This window comes from Silurus aristotelis (assembly GCF_946808225.1).
Source record: "Silurus aristotelis genome assembly, chromosome: 8".
NCBI classification, from domain to species: domain Eukaryota; kingdom Metazoa; phylum Chordata; class Actinopteri; order Siluriformes; family Siluridae; genus Silurus; species Silurus aristotelis.
The window spans coordinates 2,882,717-2,907,655 of NC_139581.1; the positions used below are offsets into that span (position 1 = coordinate 2,882,717).

At 38.5% G+C, this 24,939-nt stretch overlaps 2 protein-coding genes and 1 long non-coding RNA gene across 14 annotated transcripts in view; 1 reads left to right on the forward strand and 2 right to left on the reverse strand.

The window, feature by feature from the left end:
- Positions 1 to 11,425, reverse strand: part of gdpd5b (glycerophosphodiester phosphodiesterase domain containing 5b) — a 61,000-nt gene extending 49,575 nt beyond the window's left edge. For 8 of the 10 annotated variants that reach the window (XR_014534592.1, XR_014534593.1, XR_014534594.1 and 5 more), the window contains exon 1: positions 11,137 to 11,404. The gene's annotated coding sequence lies outside the window, so the exon portion shown is untranslated. Of the gene's footprint in view, positions 1 to 11,136 lie in introns of all 10 variants that reach the window. The other 2 variants (XR_014534591.1, XM_083547969.1) reach the window with 2 other exon arrangements.
- The window catches only part of serpinh1b (serpin peptidase inhibitor, clade H (heat shock protein 47), member 1b), a 247,623-nt gene extending 225,131 nt beyond the window's left edge, over positions 1 to 22,492 (forward strand). The window contains exons 2-7 of one of the 3 annotated variants that reach the window (XM_083548070.1): positions 18,712 to 18,752; positions 19,513 to 19,556; positions 20,031 to 20,644; positions 20,729 to 20,827; positions 21,108 to 21,340; positions 21,516 to 22,492. In XM_083548070.1, the coding sequence (XP_083404196.1) occupies positions 20,062 to 20,644; positions 20,729 to 20,827; positions 21,108 to 21,340; positions 21,516 to 21,818 (1,218 nt within the window). In that variant the 5' untranslated portion in view covers positions 18,712 to 18,752; positions 19,513 to 19,556; positions 20,031 to 20,061 and the 3' untranslated portion in view covers positions 21,819 to 22,492. Of the gene's footprint in view, positions 1 to 18,174; positions 18,753 to 19,512; positions 19,557 to 20,030; positions 20,645 to 20,728; positions 20,828 to 21,107; positions 21,341 to 21,515 lie in introns of those variants that run through there. The other 2 variants (XM_083548069.1, XM_083548071.1) reach the window with 2 other exon arrangements.
- LOC310730322 lies at positions 1,699 to 5,511 on the reverse strand. The gene is made up of 3 exons (XR_014534805.1): positions 4,025 to 5,511; positions 2,242 to 3,599; positions 1,699 to 2,117 (listed from the first exon to the last, which is right to left on the reverse strand). It is a non-coding gene; the product is annotated as an uncharacterized lncRNA (long non-coding RNA).
- Positions 22,493 to 24,939: the final 2,447 nt, after the last annotated feature.

Sequence of the window (24,939 nt, forward strand, 5' to 3'; positions counted from 1 at the left end):
TCTTGGTCATGGAGTTCTCGCAGCAAATATGGACCTAATCTCTGGATTGAGAGAGGGGGCGTCCCAGAGGAGAACCTTATGAGTAACAACAACATTATTTTAGAAGATTTATAAGTTATTTTAGTTTGAGCGAATCCCTGATTAATGTCAAAGCGAATGTGATCATCCATGATGCTGCAATGACAAACTTTGTTTATGTAGAACTCCAGGAGTTCATCTGAGCACAAACCTCTGGCATTTCCAGCACTAGTTTTGAGACAATGTCTGTTGTGAAAAGCGCTATACAAATAAACTTGACTTGACTTGACTTGACTTGACTAGTTTAATACAAATTTGGCCGTATGAAGAACCTTTCCATGTCCAGAAAGCTCTTTTCTTGCTTTAGAGTGTTCGTCTGCTCCAAAGCACCAATTAAATGATACAATATCTCATTTATTTTGCTGCTGATGATGATGATGGCAGACTGTTTTATATTAATGTACCTACTTTCCTTTTAAATTCACTGCTTATTCGGATCACAAAGTCACCAGGCTGAGAAAGTCAACCCAAATCTCTTTTCCCCAAACATTCCCAAACCAAATGTTAATCTCTGTAGAGGGTCATAAGTTTGCCCTGGGGTCTCCAACCAGTGGGACATGCCTCAAATAGCTCTAATAAGCTGCCCAAATCATCATGATGGACTTGATTCTTGACAAAGTCTAATATTCCTAATCTCCTCAGGTTATCACAAAGAACCTTATTCACCATAGGTGGGGATGGACTGGCTACAGAATGCTTTGTCTTATGCTCATGCTTCACAACCACAGACCACTATAGAGTAGTGATTGTCAATCATGAAAGACTTGTCATTTTAAACGAGTCTTTAATGTGACTCAGAAGAACGAATCGTCTCAAAGAGTGATTCATTCATTTTCTACCACCAGCGAAGCGTCTTGCAGGAAAACAGGGTTTTTGGGGTTTATTGTTACAGTAATTATTGGAGTTACAGAAGATTTGAGAAGATATGAGAGGTGAAGCTACTCATTCTGTTTATCATCATTTGTCCTCAGCTGCATCGTCATATTTTTTCATTTTTGGAACTGTATTTAAATTCGATGTGTGTGGACGTGTTTTGATCTGATTATTAAAAATGTAACATTTTATTTCTGATCAATGATTTGTTCATTTTGATGTCGACATTACTGCTACATTTCACCTGATTGCTGAGCAAACTTTGCCCAAGAAGACATCAAGAAGATATCTCTCCATGGACGCAGCAGTGGTATTACGCAACACCGGTTCAAAAGGACAACCAACCCAGAAGTGATACTACTACATCGTGAACTTCCTGAAAATAAAATCACGTCTCAGAACATGATTGGGTTTTTTTCGGGCAGAAGAACTGAAACCACGTAAATAATGTAAATGATCTCCGTCTTCTCGGAATGCGTTTAAAGACAAATTTAAACGTTGTGACTGGATGTCTATAAAGAAAAGAATGGTGATTTTTATTATCTACAATCTGGCACCAAATCAAAGCGTATAAACCTCCTCCATGGAGGCGAGTTCCTCGTAATCGCCCTTCAACAGAAAATTCCAGAGTGTCTTTGTTGAGCAAACAAGTCCACGGGGTGCAAACATTATGTGGGAGTTAAAGGGAAAACATTTCCACTTTATAGCCAAACCGTTAAACATCTTAAAATGTAGTGCTACAGGAAGTTTTTTTTTTTTTTAAGTTTATAATATAAAGAATTCAGGGCCAATTAATGGCACCATTCATACACTATACATGAGCAAAAAAAACTATGTGCAATTTGATGTTATTTTATATTTTCAGCACATTTAAGAACTTTAGTCTTATTTTATTCCTCTTTCTTTTTCTAATTTTTAAAAATCCTCTCCTGGAGACTCCCACATACAGTATATAGACAAAAGTTTAGTCCCCATTTGCTCTTACAATTACCTCCACCAACATCTTCTCTGAAGATGTTAGAACTAGTGAAGATTTGTATGAGATTAATGGAACCACAAGGTGCTTAGATACTGCTGTAGGTGAGGTGAGGAAGCCTGAAGTGCAACCAGTGTTCACAATCATCCCAAAGGTGTTTTAATAGGGTTGGAGCTCTTTAGCAGGAGATCTTCCACACACATTTCCAAATTATGTAAAGCAGATCTTCATGGAGCGGTCTTTTATGCTGGATCTCCTAGTTCAAGTGAAGGAAAAACATCACCACCGCATCTGAAGATTATACAATTGTGTACCTCCATCATCGTGATGACAGTTTAGGGAAGGAACACATATGGTAATAAAGTCAGGTGTCCCAATACTTTTGTTTTGTAAACTGTAGTTTAGACTTTTTTTACCACAGATTGTATTTGTAAGAAACCTGTTATTGTTTCCAGGCTATAGCAGAATTTCTTGCTCGTACACATTTCTGGTTGCTTTTTTACTTCTTCGTAAACGAGGTGTTCTGCACGTTCTACCAAAAACACAATGTAAAATTATTGCTACATGTTTTTGACTTAAGTGCTATCAAGTGATCACATTATTGTTACAACAGACACTGAGACATCAGGTGCGGAGATCTCAAGATCAGAGCTCGCTCTTCCACCTCGGGGAAGCGTTCAAGGTGCCTTCGCCGCTTATGTCTCGCAGAACGACTAATGGAGACAAAGCAGGGTTTTGTTTCGGGATAAACAAACAGATATCAAAGCGCTAGGCAATAGAGTGAACAAGCATATTGAAATAATACCAACAGAGTACCTTAATGCTTTCTTGCTCTCTTTGATGAATAATAAAAAAGTGATTTATTTTTTTTTTTAACCTGGAGCTCTCCATCTGTCATCTTGTGGGAGAAGACAAGCCGAGGTCAGCAGGAGCAGTAGGGGAAAAACTTGCAATGTTTGAGCATTTCAAACAAAACCATGGGGAGAAGGTTCAGTCTTGGCTGGTCGAAGAGACTGGAGCTAAATTTAGGCTTTTTCTTTAAGATTGTTGAAAACAAACACTAAATGTTGGTAGAAGGTCGACCAGGTCATGAATTTCAACCAAAAGCAGTTTTCACAATACAGAGTGCATCTGTAAAAATAATAGAAAGAATGATCCTCTGAATTCAGATTAGTCAAGTCGTTAGCCAATAGGAGCCGAGAGTTCACCAATGGAAAATAAAAAGTGCTGGAACCAGTGGCCCGTGTTTTATGAAGCCAGTGATATATAACCATAATCAAGTGCTCATCCATCAAGAACAGAGCATACAACTCGGTAACAAAACGTTCGCCATTGGAAATCTGAAGAACCACCAATGAGATGTTTGGATTGGAACCCAAACAGGAGTTGGTTAAAATGTTTGGCTTCTGATTGGAAGGTTGTGAGCTCAAATCCTGCACCACCAAGCTGCCATAGTTGGGCAATGCAATCAATTGCTCAATTGCTTAGTGCTATAAATGAGAGAGACGATAAGAGAATGGTTTTATAATTGGCGATACCTGGGCTTGAACCTTCAACCTTCCAATCAGTAACCCAATCATTTACATTTACGACATTTACACCCTTAGTTGCGAGATAAGTGCGTTTCTCAAAAGGGGCCATCAATGGCTGCTTGGTGGTGCTGAGATCTGAACTCATGACCTTCCCAAACAGGGCAAAATTTTAACCATTGAGCTACCATTTCCCTCTCAGAACATGAGTTTAACCAATCAGCCCCACAGCTTTCCTAATGGGAGACTCAATCACAATCCAATGTGTTCTAAATACACCACAAAGCAAATATTAAAAGACCCTTTCGATGCCGACACCACGAATACATGATGGAGTTCAGGCTCCAGTTAGAAATTTTATTGCATACCTGCTGCCACTGCCAAACCAAAAAAATGAAGACAGCTGTGGTTAAAAGCAATAAAACAAGCAGACTGGACAGATACGATCGTCAAAAATGCTCCCATTTGCAGCGTGCTCTTCATATCAGGTCAAATTAACAAAACTATTGTCTTTTCTTTATGTTTTATGATTTGGTTACGTGTCTAAATGTCGCTTACGCATGCCCACCTGATGGGAAACAAGTTAATTGATTTCTCATGTAATGCTAACGTTTTAGCATATAAGATAGCTATTGTATATATAAGATAGCTAACTGCTAGCTAACGACCAGAGAATAAACATTAAAGGAAATTGTATGTGTCTACGGTTGCCATAAGTGTAATTGTAGAGAGGAAGAGGTAATGGAGAACAGGCCCATGTTATGTGTCAGGTGTGTGTTAAAGCATTTGCATTCGCTAACATTTGCCACTATTACTACGATTGTTGAAGAGTTAATATCAACTAGGTTGATATTAGCGTCCCACTCTTATGTAGCTGTACAAATAGTCATGCCTTAATTAGTCAGATAAAATCGGATTTTGACCAGTCATTGTTTCAAAACAAACTAACAAAACTTAATAGCTTGCGTCAGTGAAGCGGTCAGGGACATCTTTCCGCCTCCACCTAAGCACCGCCCACAAAATGGTCACCGTGTTTACTAACAAAAAAAGAGTCTATAATACCCGATCTTTAGGTTCTAGAATGTGGGTCTGCAACCCCTAGGGGACCGCGGTGGTACTGCAGGGGGTCTGTTAATTAATGTTGAATTGCAAATAATAATAATAAAAAAGAAAACATGGGATAAAAACATTGAAGATAAATGATGTAATTTTAAAAGTATTAAAATTATTACATTAAAGTTTAAAGCTAAAGTTAATTGTAAATGTATAATACTCCACCTGATAGTAAAAAGAAAAATGGACAAAAACTGCAAACTGAACAACTTAATAAATTGTGGTTTTAATTGCAAAAACAATAGTTTGTCTTAACATAATATAACTAGTGTATTATGAATGGTATCTATTAATATTAGTGACTATGTTTAACACGTTTTGTACCAGAGAGTCTCTGCCCCATGTCTATTCACAATATTTGATCTGTATTTAAAGTAATTCATTGTCGTTGAACGCACAGGTGTTTGTCTGTATCCTCCCAAACACTGCCAGCGTTATTTTGAATTCTGAAAAGGAATCAGTTAAAAGAAGCGTCAAATTGGTGGCTGTGTTCCAACTAAGTAAAGAATTACAGTCTTTCAGAGACACAGTACGAATTTAAAGAGTCAGCAATACTGAACAAGCGTCAGAATAATTACACAGGGGTTTGACGTGCTGTCAGAGACGTGTCCACCCTCTGCGCAGTGGTGACCGTAGGGTGTGATTTCCCATGCCAGAGAGACACAGTGAGGACTGGGTGCAAATTTGAGCTCGTCTTTGGTGATAATTAAGAACAGCAGGAAGTGGAAAAGGAAGTCAGAGTCTTAAACGTTCGGCTGCTCCCGTTAGGGGTCTTAACAGCAGATCACCCTGTCCTCTACATCTGCCTCTTTTAAATTTCCCCACCCTATCAATTAACCTCCTTCTTGGCCTTCCTCTTTTTCTTTATCCTCAGCATTCTTCTACAGATATACCCCAGGAGGGCTCTGGACACGACCGAACCATCCCAATCTCACCTTGTCTCTAAAATGTCCATCCTCGACACACCTGATGAAAATCGGAGCACCTCCAGCTACACAACTTTTTGGCAAACCATACGACATCGCAGGTCTCACCACCGTACACCCTTCTATCACAAATCATCCATTCATTCATCATTCAAATCATCATTCTATCCCATTACTTTGCACAACTGACTCCAGGGTGATAAAGTAACACAGAAGATCTTTACGGATAAACTGTAGCTGAAAATGGTCAAAAATAACACTTTCTGCTTTTTGAAGACAGTCAATTTCATGGTTTACACAAATACCGTTCCACTACAGCCGATAAAATTGTGGCATCGAGAAGACGCCATATTGTTGTTTTTCCAGTTGTTAGTAATTTAGGAAAAGACCACTACAGGGAATGCTAGGTGACGGGACAGGATTTTTCTGGTATCACTGTTTTACTTCACTATTTATTTTTTGGACAACTTTTTACTTTCGCTCATTTCAATGTTTACACAAATATCTGTTCTTTCTACTTCTTACATTTTCAAACCAGACTTACTTTAGTTTTAAACTAATTTGGTGGAACCATCAATATTTTTCCTTTTCATTGGGCAACGTTTTCAGCCCATCAACATTTATGAAGCTGACAACAAGCAAAGCAGAAGACAGTAAGAAGTCTGGGGTTAACGTGGATGAGACAGAGGGAGTCAGTGATGTAAACAGGTAGTAATAATCACTAGTTTTTACTGAAGAACATGTCGGAGCACAAACTTGTTTACTTTAACTTGAGTGAAAAAGTGCAGTCAGAACTTCATCTTTTACCAGAGTCTTCTACAACATCAGTATCTGTACTTTGGGTCACTTGACTTTTAAGGCATATGTGGTTCTTCACCAAACTGTTACCACATAACAAGTCTTTGGATGCAGTGGCATAAAAATTTCCCTTCAGATGAACTAGGAGATCCAGACCAGCATGACAACGCCTCTGTGCACAAAGGCAGCAAGATATAGTGTTGACTGGTTGGAGTGGAAGATCTTGAGTGGAGAGCTTTGAACTCGACACCTTTGAGATGAATTGGAATGCTGTTTTTTTGTTTTTTATTATTTGTATCCTGAAATTCGGTTTCAGGAAAAATTGTGAAATTGATCCATAAATTTGTGCTTTCATTTCTTCCTTCTCATATAACAGACAACTGCACCAACCCTTCTATGACTCACCTCTCCCTCGAGAGCAACCATCGAGAGAAAGCTCACTACCTGAACCCAAGTTGAACTCACTGGGTGTGAAAAATCTTCAGCACAATGGAAAAGCAGGAGGAATCCGGCTGCCTGGGGAAAGAGATCATAATTCAGGCTCGGCCCTTAATCATACGATAGGTGCCGATACGGTTGCCTGGAAAGCCTGGAAATTATGCCTGGCATGCAGACGCTGGAGCAACATTCTGGAAAAAAGAATATTTCAACTCAAATCAAACCTAAAATATTTAACTCTTTCAGGTGCTTTCCCAACATCCTGAGCAAACAAGAAAGCAGGGCCATCTGTCACAAGGAACAAGACGACAGGTAACCATATGGCCCGGCTTTTTGCTCAGCAGGCAACAAGGAGCTCAAAGGTCCAAAATACATCTCATCAAGGACGAAAAACGAGCAAATGGAATTCTTTCTTACTTCTTTAATGCACAAAAAACGAATATATTCAGGAGCTTTAGTTCAGACAGTCATAAGTGTTTAGTTGTTGTTGTTTTTTACTTCCCATGTTACTCTATGTCTACGACCTTCAATTTTTATTGACCATAAATTCACTCGTAGCCTTCCCAAACTCAGCGTGGTCATGTGACCTTCCAGGAGAAACACAGAAATGTTCAATATCAGGATTGTGTAGCAGGTTTTCAGCCAAACAGGCTGTTTTTGTGGCTATCCACATTTTAATGGCCATAGTAGTAATAATAATAATAATAATAATAATAATTATTATTATTATTATTATTATTATTATTATTATTATGAATTTAAAATACAAAGACATTATACGTTATTGCGACGGCTCTATCTTTGCGTTAATAAAAAAAAAAATGGAATGATAATAAAAGCAATTGGAGAAAATGTCACCAGAGTGTCACATTTATAGATTATTTTGATAGATTTTAGCGCAGTTCAAAGACTAATACAATTGAATACAATTAAGATAGATATATTTTTAGAGAGATTTTTTTTCGTCCCCAAAAATTATGGTGCTGAATACAAGTGTTTTGAATGAAAGAGTACTACTATATTATCACTCTTAATATTGGAATTGTATACAAATAAATAAAAAATTCAACATTGTAAATAAAATTCATTATTGAAAATACATTCAGTACTCTCTCTCTCTCTCTATATATATATATATATATATATATATATATATATATATATATATATATATATATATATATATATATATATATATATATACACAGTATATGCCAAAAGTTTGTGGACACCCGACCATAAGACTCTTATGTACATTTTGAACATCCCATTCCACACTGATTTCCAATTCACTCTCGTCATAACATCCACTCTTCTGGGAAGACGTTCCACTAGATTTTGGAGTGTGCTTGTTGAGATCCGCATGAGGATGAGGAGGATCGGATTCGGACTGTAATTAATATCAACAGTCTGCTACAATGGCTCAGGACCACAGGTTGCCATTAACAGCATTAACGTGCAGATTACTAAACAGTACATCCTAACAATATTGGAACTGTAATGAATGAACATTGAGATGAAGATGGGTTGCCGGGGGTCTAATGTAAGCGAATGTAAGTGCACTTTCGCAGCAACAAAACTTCTGTTATGTTTTTATGATTAAAAAAAATTGGCCGACACAGATTCAGAATTCAGACAACGAGTGCACGCATTGAACAACTTTCGATTCGATTTCGTTTTCAGCTGGGTTTTACATCACTGCCGTCTGTCTTGTCCGTTTCCTTTCTTTCTTGTAAGTTTATCGCGTCGTTTGTTCTCCGTCCATCGAGCAATCATTTCCAGGGTGCGTTTTTTTCCCCCAGTTATATTTGTTTTTGTTTTTGTTTTTTTTTACTTAGTAACGGATATGATTTCAAACGTAGTAAAGTACAATACTTCGAACAAAACGTATAAAATTACAGATTTTAAAAACCACTTTTACTCTGCTATAGTAACAATAACATGATAGAACATGTGCATCTCGTTTGTTAGTGGAGAAGCTGAAACATTTCTCCACAATTGGACACGAATGAAGTAGAATAGGAGTTCAAATGTCAGGATTGTCTTGTTTTAACGACTTAACGTCAATATCTAACATTAAGGTTGGGTTACGGGAAGAGAATAGTGATATGTGTCTCTGAGCAAAGGTTACAGGCTGCGCATGCCTTTCACAGTAATAGACGCTTGAGACTCTAATTAACCCTTTATAAGGAGATAGAGCTGTTTAGAGACTGAGCCAGTATGGCTCTCTCTTGGTCACCATGTGTAATAATGATTTACAGCAACATAATAAGGAACCTAATGTTCAGGGTTGGAGTCTGAATATCTGTATCAAGATCCTGAGTGCACTACACGTACAACAAAACCTTATAGCTGGACGTATTAAGCATTTGAGTAAGTCTATTTACAACCTGGACAAATTTAACTCCTCCCATTAAATTATTGTCAACCTTGCTGGAGATGTATTTTTTAATGAATATTTAGCTCGATCTGGAATTCCAATCTGAGCGGTGTGAAACGTTACATAAAGCTATAAAATGTTCTCGTCTTTACCCATACTCATTACACAACCATATTAAGAAAACCAACTTGAAAATATGATTCAATATGCATTTAATGAAGCCCAAGAACAAAAATGTCCAAGCCTTGGTGTGGTAGAACATCCATAGTGTCCATTTGGTGCTTATTGGAGAAGTTTATCATGTGCACTAACACCCCTCCCTCCCCATTGCCAACCTAATGTACAAGCACTCAGTCTTCTATAACACATGATGAGATTAAAGAATACAGAGCAAGCAATTCGAGACTACACCTCAATACCAAAACCCTCTGCCTCCCCACCACATCTCCTGTGCAATCTTCTTCTCTTACACTACTCAAGTAAGGGTCCAGGGATTCGGATGGACATGATAAGAGAATGATTTAACATTTAGATTTTTTTTTTATTTGGAAGCACATTTTTAGAAGATTCAATTATGATGAGTTGTATTCTTTGGCAGAGGTTGCCAGATTTTTATTTAGAACCCCTTGGTGCTTTGTGAGGTCACGTTGACTATTTGGAGACAAATATTGGGACACCTGAATGTCTTTTGCCATTCATTTAAACTACGAACCTTGGCTTCCTAAAGCACTTCTAAACAGTTGCACTATGGTGATCTAATTGGTAAGAATAATCCCACCTTCTACCTGAAGTGAGGGGGATTGTTTTGTGGCCCCTTTCCATTTATGCTCCATTCAGATGGCCAAGATAAACAAATGGACAGCAATAAATCATCACCAGTCAGTAAGTAAATACATACAGTATGACCTTTATGTTGGTGTAACAACTTACGAATGTAACTACAAAGAAGGTACGGCTTATAGAGTACAGTAGAAACTCAGTGTTGGCGTATTAAAACAGTGATGCAGCGACGCTTTAATCTTTTGTCAAGCACTTGATCGGTTCTTCAAATATTTCAGCATCCATGCCAAAACCGCCATCAACCCATCACACTCATCTCATACATCATCTAACTCCATAACCAAGCTGCATTGCATCCTGGGACTATGTAATTAAGTTCTACGTTGGGTTCCTCGTTGGCATCGGCGCGTCACGTGATCTTGGAATTGCACGGAAATCACGAAGAGACGCCACTTGCTATCCAATCAGCACCTCCAATATTTCCATGGAAGCATATTTCATGCTTGAAGCGCCTAGAACAAGATATCAATCGTAGGGTGACCACGCCTTCTCGGTAGCGCCTCCTACGCTGTGGAATTGCCTTTCTCCTGATTTCACCTCTGAAAGGGAATTCTCTACTTCTAAAGCGAAACTAAAGACCCACTAATTCACCAAAGCCTTTGTTGTGTAGTAGAGGGTGTGCTCAGACGTCTGCTTCTTAACGTAATGCTTATTTTATTTCTCTTCTGTTTTAGGTTCTTACGATTTACTTCTTTTTTATGATATTGTATATTTTACTACTTTTATGTTCATTTAAATTGTATCACTATTTTGGCCTCTTGCACTTTGTTCAGCACCTCGGTTCTACCTGGTAGATGTTCTATAGGTGTTGTATAAATAACGATCGATTGGTCGATTGATTTCATGGCTTTGAGGGTGGAGTTTGAAGGAGACTACAAATAGCTTTCTATGGAAGCAGAGTCAAGTCAAGTCACACTTCATGTCCTACAGTAAAGGTATATAAGGGGGGTAGGATGAGAGGGTGATCTGGGATGGAGCAACTATCTGAAGGGTTTTCAGTGGGTTTGGGGAAAGTAGGACCGTTCACAAGATCTCCTTTTCAAAAAAAGTGATATTATTAATAAAAATAATAAAAGATACTGTATTCTAATAATACGGTTTCTGAGTATCATGCAGGAGGATCTGGTGTATGTTTAATAGTATATGATAGGACAGATAAATTATGAATATAACTGATGTCCTCACCTTTTCCTTCACACTCCTGTGCTCTTCAGCCAGGTGAAGAACCGTGCGCTTTCCTCCTCACACCACTCTTTCCACCACAAATAGAAGCTCTATAATGGCTATTTAAAGCCTAACAGACTGGAAATAACTGGGATCCGAGAATGAGAAGAGAAAAGAAAAGCACGGCGAATAATCCGGAGATCTGCTCCGATCTTCACGGCTACAGAAGCACTTCCCGTGCGCCTCCTGCGCTTTCGGCAAATTCTGTGCGTGTGAGCGCACCGGAGCTTCTCACCATCCATAGTAACCCGAGGTAGTAGATCATGGGCGGGGTCTGGTTAACTGGGCAGGGATTAAAGATGATGCGCTCCAATAGGAATGCTCGTAGTGGGCGTGGTTTCAGATCTCGTTTGTCCGATTGTGCTCTCTGGTGACGGAGCGTCAGTAAGCAGGAGCCCTGAGGAGAAGCGCAATGAAGTTCTGGAGGTCATTCAGATCTTTTTATGATACACACCATCCAATCAAGCATCAAACAAACAACTTTGAAACAGTGTGGTCAGAGTTTAATGCTTTTTTACTAAGCAGTTTGACATTTATATTGATTTGTTTTTTTTCTTTATTCTTTATATTTTTATTCGTTCATTCATTTGTTTACTGATTTGTACTATTGTACTTTTGTTTTTTTTTATAGTTCATATATTTAATAAATTTTTTTAACCACAGTGTGTTTCATGTAAGTTTGTTTAATTGAAGAAATGCATCAAATGATCAATCACTAATAAATATATTGATTGGCTAATTGATTTGTTGATTGATTGATTGGCTGATTGATTGGTTGATTGATTGATTGGCTGATTGATTGGTTGATTGATTGATTGGTGTATGCATTTCCTTCTGATGATGCATTCCTCTGAATATAAATGTAATAAATGGTGAGCCATCAGTTCCTGCAAAGAATCTTTCTGCTGTCCTAAACTCAGAATCACTGATTTATGTTTTAATATATTTTTGTCCATAAACAGTGTAATGTTATTTTCTATCCGACCAGATTTCTCCAGTGACATCACAGTCAACTTCCATGAGCCTTCAGAAATGAACACTGTGGTAGCTTCAAACACATATCGATTCCTCTAGAAGGCATCTAATCACGCCCAATCACGTCTGCATTTCCACATCCTTTGATCGGATGGACGGAGATCGCGCTAATCAGTGCTCGCAGACTGCATCTGTAACAACAAGCGGAAATATATTCATGTGAACTTTAACATTTTATTCCACAACAGCTGACAGGGAGAAGAAATCAATTTGGTCGGAGATACAAGGTGATTTTTAAAGAGAAAAGACAGACGTTTCAAGAAAATCTAGACATTGAAAAATCAGATTAAAACAGTTGTTAAACTTTTCCGTGAAACATTTATACTTTTGCGTTTATTTTCCATTACAATTGACACAAAAAACATACATTTTGACTTCATTTCGAGTCCACGGGAAAACCGTCATGCACAAAACGCACAAAAAAACCAGTGGTCGTTTTATGAGGTCAATATTGATGCGGGCAGGAAACCGATTAAGAGGTCTAGGTGTGAAATGCACGTACAGTCACTGATCCACTGCACACCCAGGTCTACACACGACTGTTAAACTGCCTGGTGTTTGTGATCTAAAAAGGAATGAGGGTTCAGTTATAATACCTAAGGGGTTTAGGGGTTAGGATCAGGGTCATCAGCGCTCCACCCCTTAGACTTTCAAAGCCACGAGTTGAGAAGCACGTAATTATATTGTCTCGATACAGAGAGATTGTACACCATGAACACCTGTATCATTGTTTTTAACCACATGTTCTCTGACATTTCAGATCTTGCTGTGATAAAGAGGACCCACTAGCTAAAGCCCAGCTGTTGTCAAGCGTGAACTTCCCTCCTGTATAATTAGGAACAGCAGGAGGGAACAGTAGGATGTGAGGGTGGAATATTTGGGTTACATGACATTTAAATAAAAACAGTGGGCCTTCGTCTATCAAGCTGGGTACAAATACATTTACCCAGAAATCTTATCGTCCTCTTAACCTTTCTTCTGACAGAAGGAGAATCCATAATTATTGGCACCTCTTTACTGCACTACCTCCTTTTGCCAATAGAGCTGCGAGTCTTCTCCTATAAAGATCAGAAGGTTTTTGCGAAGGACACAATTCTGTATATTTTACAATAACATAAGATTTCAGTCTAAGCTCCATATTCACTTTTCTACGTTTATGGCATTTGGCAGACGCTCATATCCAGAGCGACTTACGGTTCATCTCATTCACACAGCTGAGCAATTGAGAGTTAATTGCCTTGCTTGAGGGTGGTGGTGGGATCTGAACCCATGATCTTCTAATCAGTCTTATCCAACTCAGCTACCACCTACCTTTCTAGAACTAAAGCACAGGAATAAAGTTGGTGGCTTAGGGGTTAAGGCATTGGACTTTGGATGTGAAGGTCATGAGTTCAAATCCCAGCCACACCCAGCTGATACCCCTGTTAACAAGCAGGACCCTTAACCCCATAGCTGCTTTAATGTACTACAGATCAATGTAAAAGTCGCTCTGGATTTGCCAAATGGCATAAATGTATATGAATAAAAAATATAGAAAGATAACGTTTAAGTATAGTTTTGGTGATGGTAAAGTGGCTGGTTGTCTTCTATCCAAAAGCTCCATGATGTCTGTGTTATCTTCTGGCTCTCCCTTATAGTCTTTCTGGAATCCTACTTTCACACTAATCACACTTCACAGTGTTCTTACTATTATGTATTAATAGTAATAATCCACGTTTCTTTCCTATTAAACCATGTTAAGTTGCAGAGACTGAGGTACCAGAAGTTCTGTTCCTATTACCTTCTTCATCCAATCTGATGCCCCACATCTGGATGGAGTTCTCTTCAATTCGAAACAACTAAAGCTGCTGACGTTCTCCACATGAACAGCCTGAAGATCCATGAGGTTACTATGAAGGGTTTGCTGTTTTGCACTCAAGTGGCCATCAGTGGACATCTGATAACCGATAAACAGCGATGGAACTGTAACGAATGGACATTTAGTATTGAGGATGTTACCTTTTGAGTCTGGTTCCTCTCAAGATTTCTCAGGGAGTCTCAGGGAGTTTTTCCCCTGCCACTGTCTCGACTGGCTCGCTCATCAAGAATAAACCTACAGGGATTCGATTATGAAATGAAGCGTGATTTTTTTAATAATAGATTTATTTTTGTGCAGCTGATTTGGGACAATTTCTATTAATAAAGTGTTAGAAGTGTTTGACCATGTTATCTTCAAGACCTGTCTTATCCTCTGCACAATCTTGCACAGTTATTCTGTATATTATTATAGATACCATATTTATTTACCTGCTGGACCTTTTGTACTTTAATCACTCTCACCCTGGTACATATGGACCCATACCCTTGTTTAATATATTAGTATTTATTATCATAAATAGGCCACTTATGTACTTCTGGTTAGATGATAACTGCATTTCATTGACTCTGTACATGTATTTTGCACATACAAAGTTGAATCAAATCTATTTTAATATCACACCACAGCTGGATTGATTGGTTGATGAGGTGAAATAGTGTTTAATAGTAATATATTGGGGCTGCAGGTTTTTATATTGGAGCCACAAGCAAATTGACATTTCAAAGTCACAAACTTGTCCATAAGTATCTCATGGCTACCAATTATGTTGTCACTATAAGATATCAAAATCATGGCTACACGGTGTGTGACCTAAAACTATAAGGCTTATTGTGATAGACTTCACGGCTTCGACTGTGAAACAGAAAAACCACCATTTTAGTATGACCAAGAAATGTATTTCTATGCAACTCTTTTGATTTTGGAAATCACATCATTTTGAATACAAGTCTAAAAAACCTACCTAAGAAACAGGTCCGTACTGATGTCTCACAAATTTGTGTTAAAATGCTGCCACCTAATGATGATTTGAATAATAAACAAGTTTTCTGACAGTAAAATTGCCATCCACCACTAGAGGGCAGTGCAGTCCATGATAAAACATGCAGGACATACTACTACAACAACAAAAAAAAGTCACAATATATGGGCAAAATTATTAGGACACATGAGTTTTTAAGCTCTTTGATGTTTTATCCCAAAGTGTTACCACAAAGTTGGAGACACACAATTGTATATCCAGCATTGTTAATGTGCACAAAGCCGGCTCCAGGAGGATTAGCTTTACATAAATTGGAGTGGAAGGTCTCCTGCTCTGACCTCAGTCTTACTGAACACCTTTGGGATGAATGTGAACACTGACTGCACTCCAGGCCTGCTCACCTCCTCACCTAACAGTACCACTAAATCTTGTGGAACATCTCAGAAGAGTGAAGGATATTATAACAGCAAATAAGAGAAAATGTGGAATGGGATGTTCAATAAACTCATACCACATCTTATGGTCAGGTGTCCACAAACTTCTTCTATATATGTTGTGTTTGTGTGTAAGTGTGCACATTTATAGGAACTTATAGAGAAAATGATCATGGATGGATGGATGGATGGATGGATGGATGGATGGATGGATGGATGGATGGATGGATAGATAGATAGATAGATAGATAGATAGATAGATAGATAGATAGATAGATAGATAGATAGATAGATAGATAGATAGATAGATAGATAGATAGATAGATGCTAAAATTACATATATTTCGTTACTGTCCACCACTGGCCAGCTGCTGAAAAGGTAGATCATTAAAAACAGGAAGTAGCTTATGGCCATAAATTGGTGACTTAATGACAAATAAAAAAATAAACAACATTCAGGATGATCATCGTAACACACTTCCCACTACAACACCATTTAATTGACAATTCTTCTACTACAAATACAAAATGCATGTATAAGCAGAATTCCTGACATATAAATTATACAGATGTGCATTCAATCCAACAGGCCACGTTTTCCTGGTAAACACATCATGTTTTATAAAGTGCCTCCCCCAATAAAATGCAATTTAGCAGAAAGTTACGTCAGCATATTCACCAGCGTAACATTGCTCGAGTCTTGCATCATGCTGCGTGCAGCCCCTCTATGCACACAGCTCACCCCCAGCTGAATGAAGTCTGTTAGTCTCTCTATAGACCTCAATACAGTTTATACACTTTCCAAACACACACAAACACTGAAATATTAAACACTGGTGAAATACTGGGCCTTAACATGAACCTGATGATGTTTGTAGGCAGTAATTCAACAGAATTAGTAGCAATACTGTGTGTGTGTTCCCAACAGCCTTTACTCCAACAGAATCAGTAGTGTGTGTGTGTTTGTGTGTGTGTGTGTGTGTGTGTGTGTGTGTGTGTGTGTGTGTGTGTGTGTGTGTGTGTGTGTGTGTGATTCACAAACAGTATAATGTATCTATGCATAGTATGAAAAAGGGTTCTATCTATCTATCTATCTATCTATCTATCTATCTATCTATCTATCTATCTATCTATCTATCTATCTATCTATCTATCTATCTATCTATCTATCTTTTTGTGTGTGTCTCAAACAACATAAGAAAGAAAGACAGAAATAAAGAAAAAGAAAAATAATTTATAGAAAAACAATTATGGTATTCTCTAAACCATGTTAATAATGATAATAATAATAATAATAATAATAATAATAATAATAATAATAATAATAATAATAATAATAATAATAATATAAAGTAAATTAAATTAAATTAAATGACAAAGAAAAGCTGCATTTTTAATATAATATCAAAGCATATATACAATTTATTATAATATTATTTAAATAAAAAAGAAAAACATACAAGCAAACAAACGAAATAATGAAACAATTAAATAAATACAAAATAAATCACCACAACAAAAGAGTCATTAAAGAAAGAAAGAAAGAAAGAAAGAAAGAAAGAAAGAAAGAAAGAAAGAAAGAAAGAAGGCCTTGTGCCATCAGCTGTGTATAATTATCTGCACATTCAGGTTTTTTCTCTTCCCCCAGGCTGTATATTCACCAGTAGGTGTGGTTAAACTGATGAAATCTTAAGAGAAGTTTCTTACATTCCTACTCCATGCATGTTTCCACAACTTTCTCTGCCATCTGACCCCCACACCATCACACTCCGAGCACTTACACATGGTAGGTTCAGCTGTGATGGGGGGGGGGGCATGGGGGGGGGGGGGGGGGGGGTTGGGTTGGGGAGGTGGAACTCGCCAAAAGTGTGCTGGGGTTGATGTGTTTGTGTGAAGCTCAGGCAGGTCAACAAAAGTCATCTTACTGCAGGATTTTACACTTGTGTGTTAAAATCCAATGTGTTGCACCAATGCTGAGAAAAAAACATCTCATTGGAGAATCTATCAGAAGATAGAATGTAAACGAGTATCATACACAGACAGCACTGATTGCTGACAGAAATGATTGCTTTGGATTGCTAAATGGACACGAAATAAAGAAATGAGAACCAAAATTAGGACAAAAATGAAGGAATTATGTGCATGAGCCTCTTCGTCTCCAGATCTGAGCTGAGGCGGATTTATAGTTGGTACAAGTACCTGAAAAGGATGTATTTTACAGCTGAGGAAACAAAAAAAAAGATCAAAGTAATGATCAAGGAGAATATAAAACAATACATTCCCTAATCTTTGCCACGTCATTCTTTAGCAACTTGTCCCATTTGTAAAAACAAACATATTGCAATATAACTATTTTGGCGTCGTCTTGTTCTCTTTGGGGTGCACAAACTTTTGTACCACGTCCTACACGTCTTCCATTGGGTGGTGGAAAAAAGCAAACGATTTAAACACATGGCTTCCTGTTTAACTTTCCTGTATTTCTTACATATACAAAACTGCTGCCTGAAGGAATATATCCAGTTCCTTATTCACCAGAACATTCAAAATGGGTCGAAAGGTCAGAAAGAAAAGAGCAGAAGGCACCATTATAGTGCTAAAAATGCTAGAAATTAAAAGGCAGCTATGGAGTTGATAGTTGTTTTTGCTGCACCCCCACCAGATGGATTTGAGAACCGGCAGGCGGCCTGCAGACGTGGCAGTCTGCACTCGGGGGTGGGGTTGCAAGCCTGAGCATGTAACAAGAAACATCCAGAATTGCATAGGAAACCTCAAATCTCACAAATACTTTTAAAATATATACATTTCGCAGTAATACATTTTGGCTACATAGGTTCTTTTGGTTCTAGATCTCCTCCAAAACCCCCATCAAACTGCAGATCATCAGTTCAGGTTTTTTTTTTTTTTTTTGCATTACACAACATCTCATGGTGTTTTTACACATCTTGAGGCCACATATGATGCATCCTGATACCATCTATTGCAAATTCTCATCAAAATCCTTTTCAAAAACAACCTTTTAACAAAGGTTCTAGGACCATGCAGAAAAGAGCCTCACTTCCAAACCTCTGGTCACTCGATCCAGTGGGAGGTCTCTTCCTCAGGTTTCCATGGAAAATCCAGACATCCTCATTTGAATATTCCCACTCCAACTTCCAGAACTTTCTTCCCGGCAGTATATAGTCCGCGAGAAACCGTTAGTCTGCACCACATCCAGGACGAGATCAGAAGACCAGAAGACCAGAAGATCAGCTCATCAAAACAGCTGTGCGAGGTAGGAATTTGGAGTCTTTACTATACTTTTGTTGATGAACCTACACAAAAAAAAGACGTGCTTTCCTTTGGCTTGCTTTAGATCCGAATGCATTCAAGATTGTGTAAATTTTTTTCTCTAAAAACACTAAATAATGCATAGCAGATAAAAAGGGTGCGGAGATGCCTGCACTTACAGAGGGAACGTTGTTATTGCTTTCACTGCAAAGTTTGAAAGTTTTTTGTAGGCTAAATGAGATGGGAAACATTTTGTTACTTTGAAAGTAATTACAAACCATAAAATGAATTGAAACCTATGAAATTGTATTAATGACAAAATGGCTTAAACATTGAAGGAAAAAAAAAATCTGACCCAAAATGCAAAAGCAGTCTGATTTGTGTTAAGATTTCAATTGATTTGATGGAAACCAGAAGGGAGTGGTTCTGTGTTCCCCATTAAAATCACAGCTCTTCCTCTGGAATCCTCTTACTGTTCCACCATGGCACCTCTGATTGGTCAGAAGTTGTTTTTTTCATCTCTTTCTGAGATTCTCTAGCCAATAGGAGACGTCTACGTGTCCTTTTCCTGTGTGTGCATGAAGTGCCAAGTTGGCATACAAGTTTGCATGGAGCAAAAGTAAATTTTTTTCAGAACTTTGAACTAAACCGCTATCGGAAATAAACGTCTGATTTAATTTTAACACAGCCTGTTCTGATGAATCAACAATATCTGTACCACTCTTTGTTGTGTAGATTACAAAAATGCACCTCTTGTCTTTCAGAATGAAAATCGAAATCTTTGACAACACTATGAAAACCTTTCAAGGTATTCCAGTCGATGAAAGACGAAAAGCAACATACAAAAACATTGAGATTAATAAAAACTGAAAAAAAATTGTGTGTAGTTGTAGCCCCAGGCTGTGCTTGTGGTTCTTTTTGTACTCTAGTGCAGCTTGGGTCACACCGCTAACAACTTCAAAGCAGATTAGCATTCTTAAGTCTGCTAGAATGATTTGACACAGTTTCCTGACAGGAAAATGGGACCTGTTAAATAACAAAAGACTTGCATTTTGCATTGCTGTTCGCACTGTTGCTGATCCTTTTACAACACGGATGCTTTAGTTACAAAGCAACCAAATCTTTAAACTAAACGTACTTGTAAAAATCACAGATGGAGCTTATAGTTACACAACAGGAATTCAGGCACATGTATATACCCAATACATATATCATATATTCCGTTTTTACAACAAATAACAACTACTAATGGTCCTTAATTGTAACTTTTTTATTCCCTCAGCTTCTCAAACTTGCCCAATCCAAAAGCAAGAATGTGGGTGACCAACCTCATTACTCTGTGCCTTTTGGCCTTCGCTTCTTCAGCCGAGGAAAAGAAACTAAGCAGCCATGCGACTTCCCTGGCCGACACTAGCAGCCATCTAGCTTTCAACCTGTACCAGACCTTAGCCAAAGAGAAGGATCTTGACAACATCCTGATTTCCCCTGTGGTGGTTGCGTCCTCTCTTGGTTTAGTTGCCCTTGGGGGAAAATCCTCCACAGCATCGCAGGTCAAGAGCGTCCTTAAGGCCGACGCCCTGAAAGATGAGCATCTGCATACGGGATTGTCTGAACTCCTGAGTGAGGTCAGTGATCCAGTGGCCCGCAATGTCACCTGGAAGATCAACAATAAGCTGTATGGCCCCAGTTCCGTCAGCTTTGCTGATGACTTTGTGAAGAGCAGCAAGAAACACTACAAGTACGATCACTCCAAGATCAACTTCCGCGACAAGAGAAGCGCCATCAACTCCATCAACGAGTGGGCTGCCAAGTCTACTGATGGCAAGCTCCCAGAAATCACTAAGGATGTGAAGAACACAGATGGTGCTATGATCATCAATGCCATGTTCTTCAAACGTAAGTAATCAATTTCTAGCTCGGGTGTGCCCTCTAGAAAACAATAGATTGCTGTGGTTTCTAAAATAATTTGTGCCTCCACAGCTCACTGGGATGAAAAGTTCCACCATAAGATGGTTGACAACCGTGGATTCCTCGTGTCCCGCTCCTTCACCGTATCCGTCCAAATGATGCATCGCACAGGTACGATTATATAACACTTATCCTTTCCAGTTATGTTATAGACATGTTTGGGGTGAAGCCAGAACATTTTGTTAGATGATTCCCACAAAGTGCTTTATGAGTTTCAACTTCTCGCTTCTGGCATTCAGTATAGAACTCTTATTAGTCTAAAAAATCGCTTTAGATGTTCATTTATCAATATCCTCTTGAATACCTCTTGAAATTGGGTGTTTGTACTGTGTGACTTAAATTTGTATGCCTTCAGGAAATAAATAATGATTAACTGAACTGATATTCACAGGTCTTTATGGCTTCTATGAGGACAAAGAGAACAAACTTTTTGTGCTTAACATGCCACTGGCACACAAGAAATCCAGTGTGATTTTCATCATGCCCTACCATGTTGAGCCCCTGGAGAGGCTGGAGAAGCTCCTGACAAGGGATCAGCTAAACACCTGGATGAGCAATTTGCAGGAAACTGCAGTGGCGGTTTCTCTGCCCAAAGTCAGCGTCGAAGTCAGCCATGATCTGCAGGTAGGCTTGATGGGATTGTATTAGGCTAGTTGGATGGAAATTGGATGTCACTGGATGGTACAGCAGTGCAGATGGTAGTGTTGCAATGCTTAATTCTTACACTAATACATGAAAACAAATTAATCCATGATTGTATATGATATTTATTTTAAGTCCTTTTTTACTTTTTTTTAAGAAACACCTGGGAGAAATTGGTCTCACAGAGGCAGTGGACAAGTCCAAGGCAGATCTGTCCAACATCTCTGGCAAGAAAGATCTCTACCTTTCGAATGTCTTCCATGCATCTGCTTGGGAATGGGACACAGAGGGTAACCCATTCGACGCCAGCATCTTTGGTTCTGAAAAGCTCAAAAAACCCAGGCTGTTCTATGCTGACCATCCATTCATCTTCCTGGTGAAGGACAACCAGACCAACTCAATCCTCTACATTGGTAGACTAGTTAGACCAAAGGGAGACAAGATGAGAGACGAATTGTAGTTTTAAAGTGCTGATAAGTGTAGACTTTTTGTTTTTTATTTGTTTTTGTTATTGATAATGTGTAAAATTTGACTTGTTTTATGGTATGGCTTATGGTTGCCTCGTGATGGAGCACAATATAGCAAGTTTTTTTTTTACTACATAAAATCAACATTTTCTTTTTCAAAGTACACTTTGGTGCTGAAATGGTAAAAGAATTCCACTTGTGAGATTAGATCATCAATTTATCCGCAGGTTTGCAATCCATCGGACCATGTGGCTTTTATAAATCGGCCACGAGAATAGATGCTCTACTTATATTAAGTACGTTAGCATCCATGTCCACCTGTGTTTATTTGATGGTTATGACTGCGCCTGAGCTCTCCTTTTCAATTCTAATCTTCTGTGACAACTGTGTGGGTTCTTTGACTTATCTTTAATGTTTAAAGAACAAAGGATTTTTCCACAAATGTTTAAATGCTCGTGTCTCTCAAACACTCCGAAGATAAAACCAAGATCCGCCATTTTGCTGCCTCATCTTGTGCACTGATGTGTTTTCATAAGCATGACAGATGAGGTCAGTTGTTATATTGTGTTCAAAATCATGTTTTCTGTAAAAAAAAAAAAAATAATAAAAAAATGTGTTGTGTTCATTTTCTTTCTCTTTTTTAAAAAATAAACTCCAAGTAAAATAATTTTCTTTAAGTCCCATGTCTTTCTTTAATTTATAAACTGCATTCAAATTATATCTGCAGATGTAAAAACACCAAATCAAAAATATAACATCCATGTCAAACATACACCCTTGTGGGATCCCACCATGCAGAAATTAATTTACTTGTTACATGCATATTACAGTACAGTGAAATTCTTCCTTTCCATATTCCAGTGAAACTGGGGTCAGAGACATGACACGATTAACAGTAGAGCACATAGTGTAAGGGCTTTGCTAAAGAGCCCTAGAGTGGTGATATTTAGGGCTTAAACCACACAACCTTCTGATCAGTAACCCAGAGACTTAATTACTTCCTGTTATTGCAAAATTTTACTAATGATATATTTCTTTTATTTCTTGTTTGGAGACTATCAAGAGTTCTCACAACAATCAGGCGTAACATTTATGACCACCTGCCTAATATTGTGTTGGTCCCAATTTTGCTGCTAAAATAGTCGTGGGCCGTAGAGCATCAACAGCATGAACTTCTTCAGCAGTTTGAGCTACAGGAACTCGTCTGTTGGCTTAGAACACGAGGACCAGCCTTCGCTCCCCATGTGCATCACTGAGCCTCGGCCTCCACCAAAATTGTCGCCGATTCACCACTGTTCCTTCCTTGGAGCACTTTTGATAGATACTGACCACTGCAGACCATGAACATCCCACAAGAGCAGCAATTTTGGAGATGTTCTGACCCAGACGTCTAGACGCCACACTTTGTCAAACACTTAAATCCTTACGCTCGCCCATTTTTCTTGCTTCTAACATCAACTACGAAGACAAAATGTTCACCTGCTTCCTAATAAATATTTCCACCCACTAACAGGTGCCATGATGAAGAGATCATCAGTGTTATTTACTTCACCACTCAGAATGTTATAATGTCATAATGTCATGCCTGAGCAGTTGTATACTGGTGCTAGTAAAACAATAGTAAGGAAAGTTTTTTATTCCCAAAAATGTTTTCATCTCATTGTACTCGACTCCAATCCTTCATCTCAAGATGTTAACTTTTTGGTCTGAGCCAGACATCAGATATTTATCTTCAGACATCTCACCAGGGATGGTTCAGGGCCAGGTTCTGTTCCTAATCTGGGGAAAGTTATGGGCAGCTAAATGTTTAACATGTTGGGTTTTCCAATTAGAAGGTTGTAATTTTAAATCTCAGGAACACCAAACTGCCACTGCTGGGTCTCTGAACAAGAACAAGCTCCTTAACCCTCAACTGCACGGAAATATAAATGAAATGAGTGTTAGTTGTGCTGGATAAGGGCATCTGGCAAATACAGCAATTTAATGTCAATCTGGATGGGGTATGAACTCTTTTTGTGGTCCATCAGCAACAATACCAAGGACCTACCAAAATCTCTGATCTGCCTCCAAAAACATTAACATTAATTTAAACCTCACACTGTCATCTCATTTAAATCACATTAACGCAATCAACAAGGACTAATATATATATAATTTGCACTGCCTTTTTCTTTTTATCTATTTCATTATTTAATTTTCCTAGTTTATATATTTTTATAGCACCAGCACACCATGATAAATTCCTTGTACATACAACCTATGATTTCTGTCATTTGTTTAGTTCTCTCATGCCAGAATGCACATCGGGCAGCAAAGGCCTGATGGCTTACTTGCCGTTTCCGGAGCAGTTTTGTTACGGTGTTGGGTTGCTAGCCCCACACTAATCCAAGGCGGAGTACCTTATCCCCATTACCACAAATGAGCACCCATAGGGGGTTAAGGGCCTTGCTCAAGGGCCCAAGGTTGGCAGCCTGGTAGGGATAGAGCTCGAACCCCAAAAACCCCTCATCCAAAGTTCAATTCATTAACCACTGCTGCCACCTTCCCCACAACCTATGATATTACTGTATATATATATACAGTGAGGAAAATAAGTATTTGAACACCCTGCTGTTTTGCAAGTTCTCCCATTTAGAAATCATGGAGGGTCTGAAATTGTCATCGTAGGTGCATGTCCACTGTGAGAGACATAATCTAAATAGAAAATCCAGAAATCACAATATATGATTTTTACACTATTTATTTGTATGATACAGCTGCAAATAAGTATTTGAACACCTGCCTATCAGCTAGAATTCTGACCCTCAAAGACCTGTTAGTCTGCCTTTAAAATGTCCACCTCCACTAAATTTATTATCCTAAATTAGATGCACCTGTTTGAGGTCGTTAGCTGCATAAAGACACCTGTCCACCCCATACAATCAGTAAGAATCCAACTACTAACATGGCCCAGACCAAAGAGCTGTCCAAAGACACTAGAGACAAAATTGTACACCTCCACAAGGCTGGAAAGGGCTATGGGGAAATTGCCAAGCAGCTTGGTGAAAAAAGGTCCACTGTTGGAGCAATCATTAGAAAATGGAAGAAGTTAAACATGACTGTCAATCTCCCTCG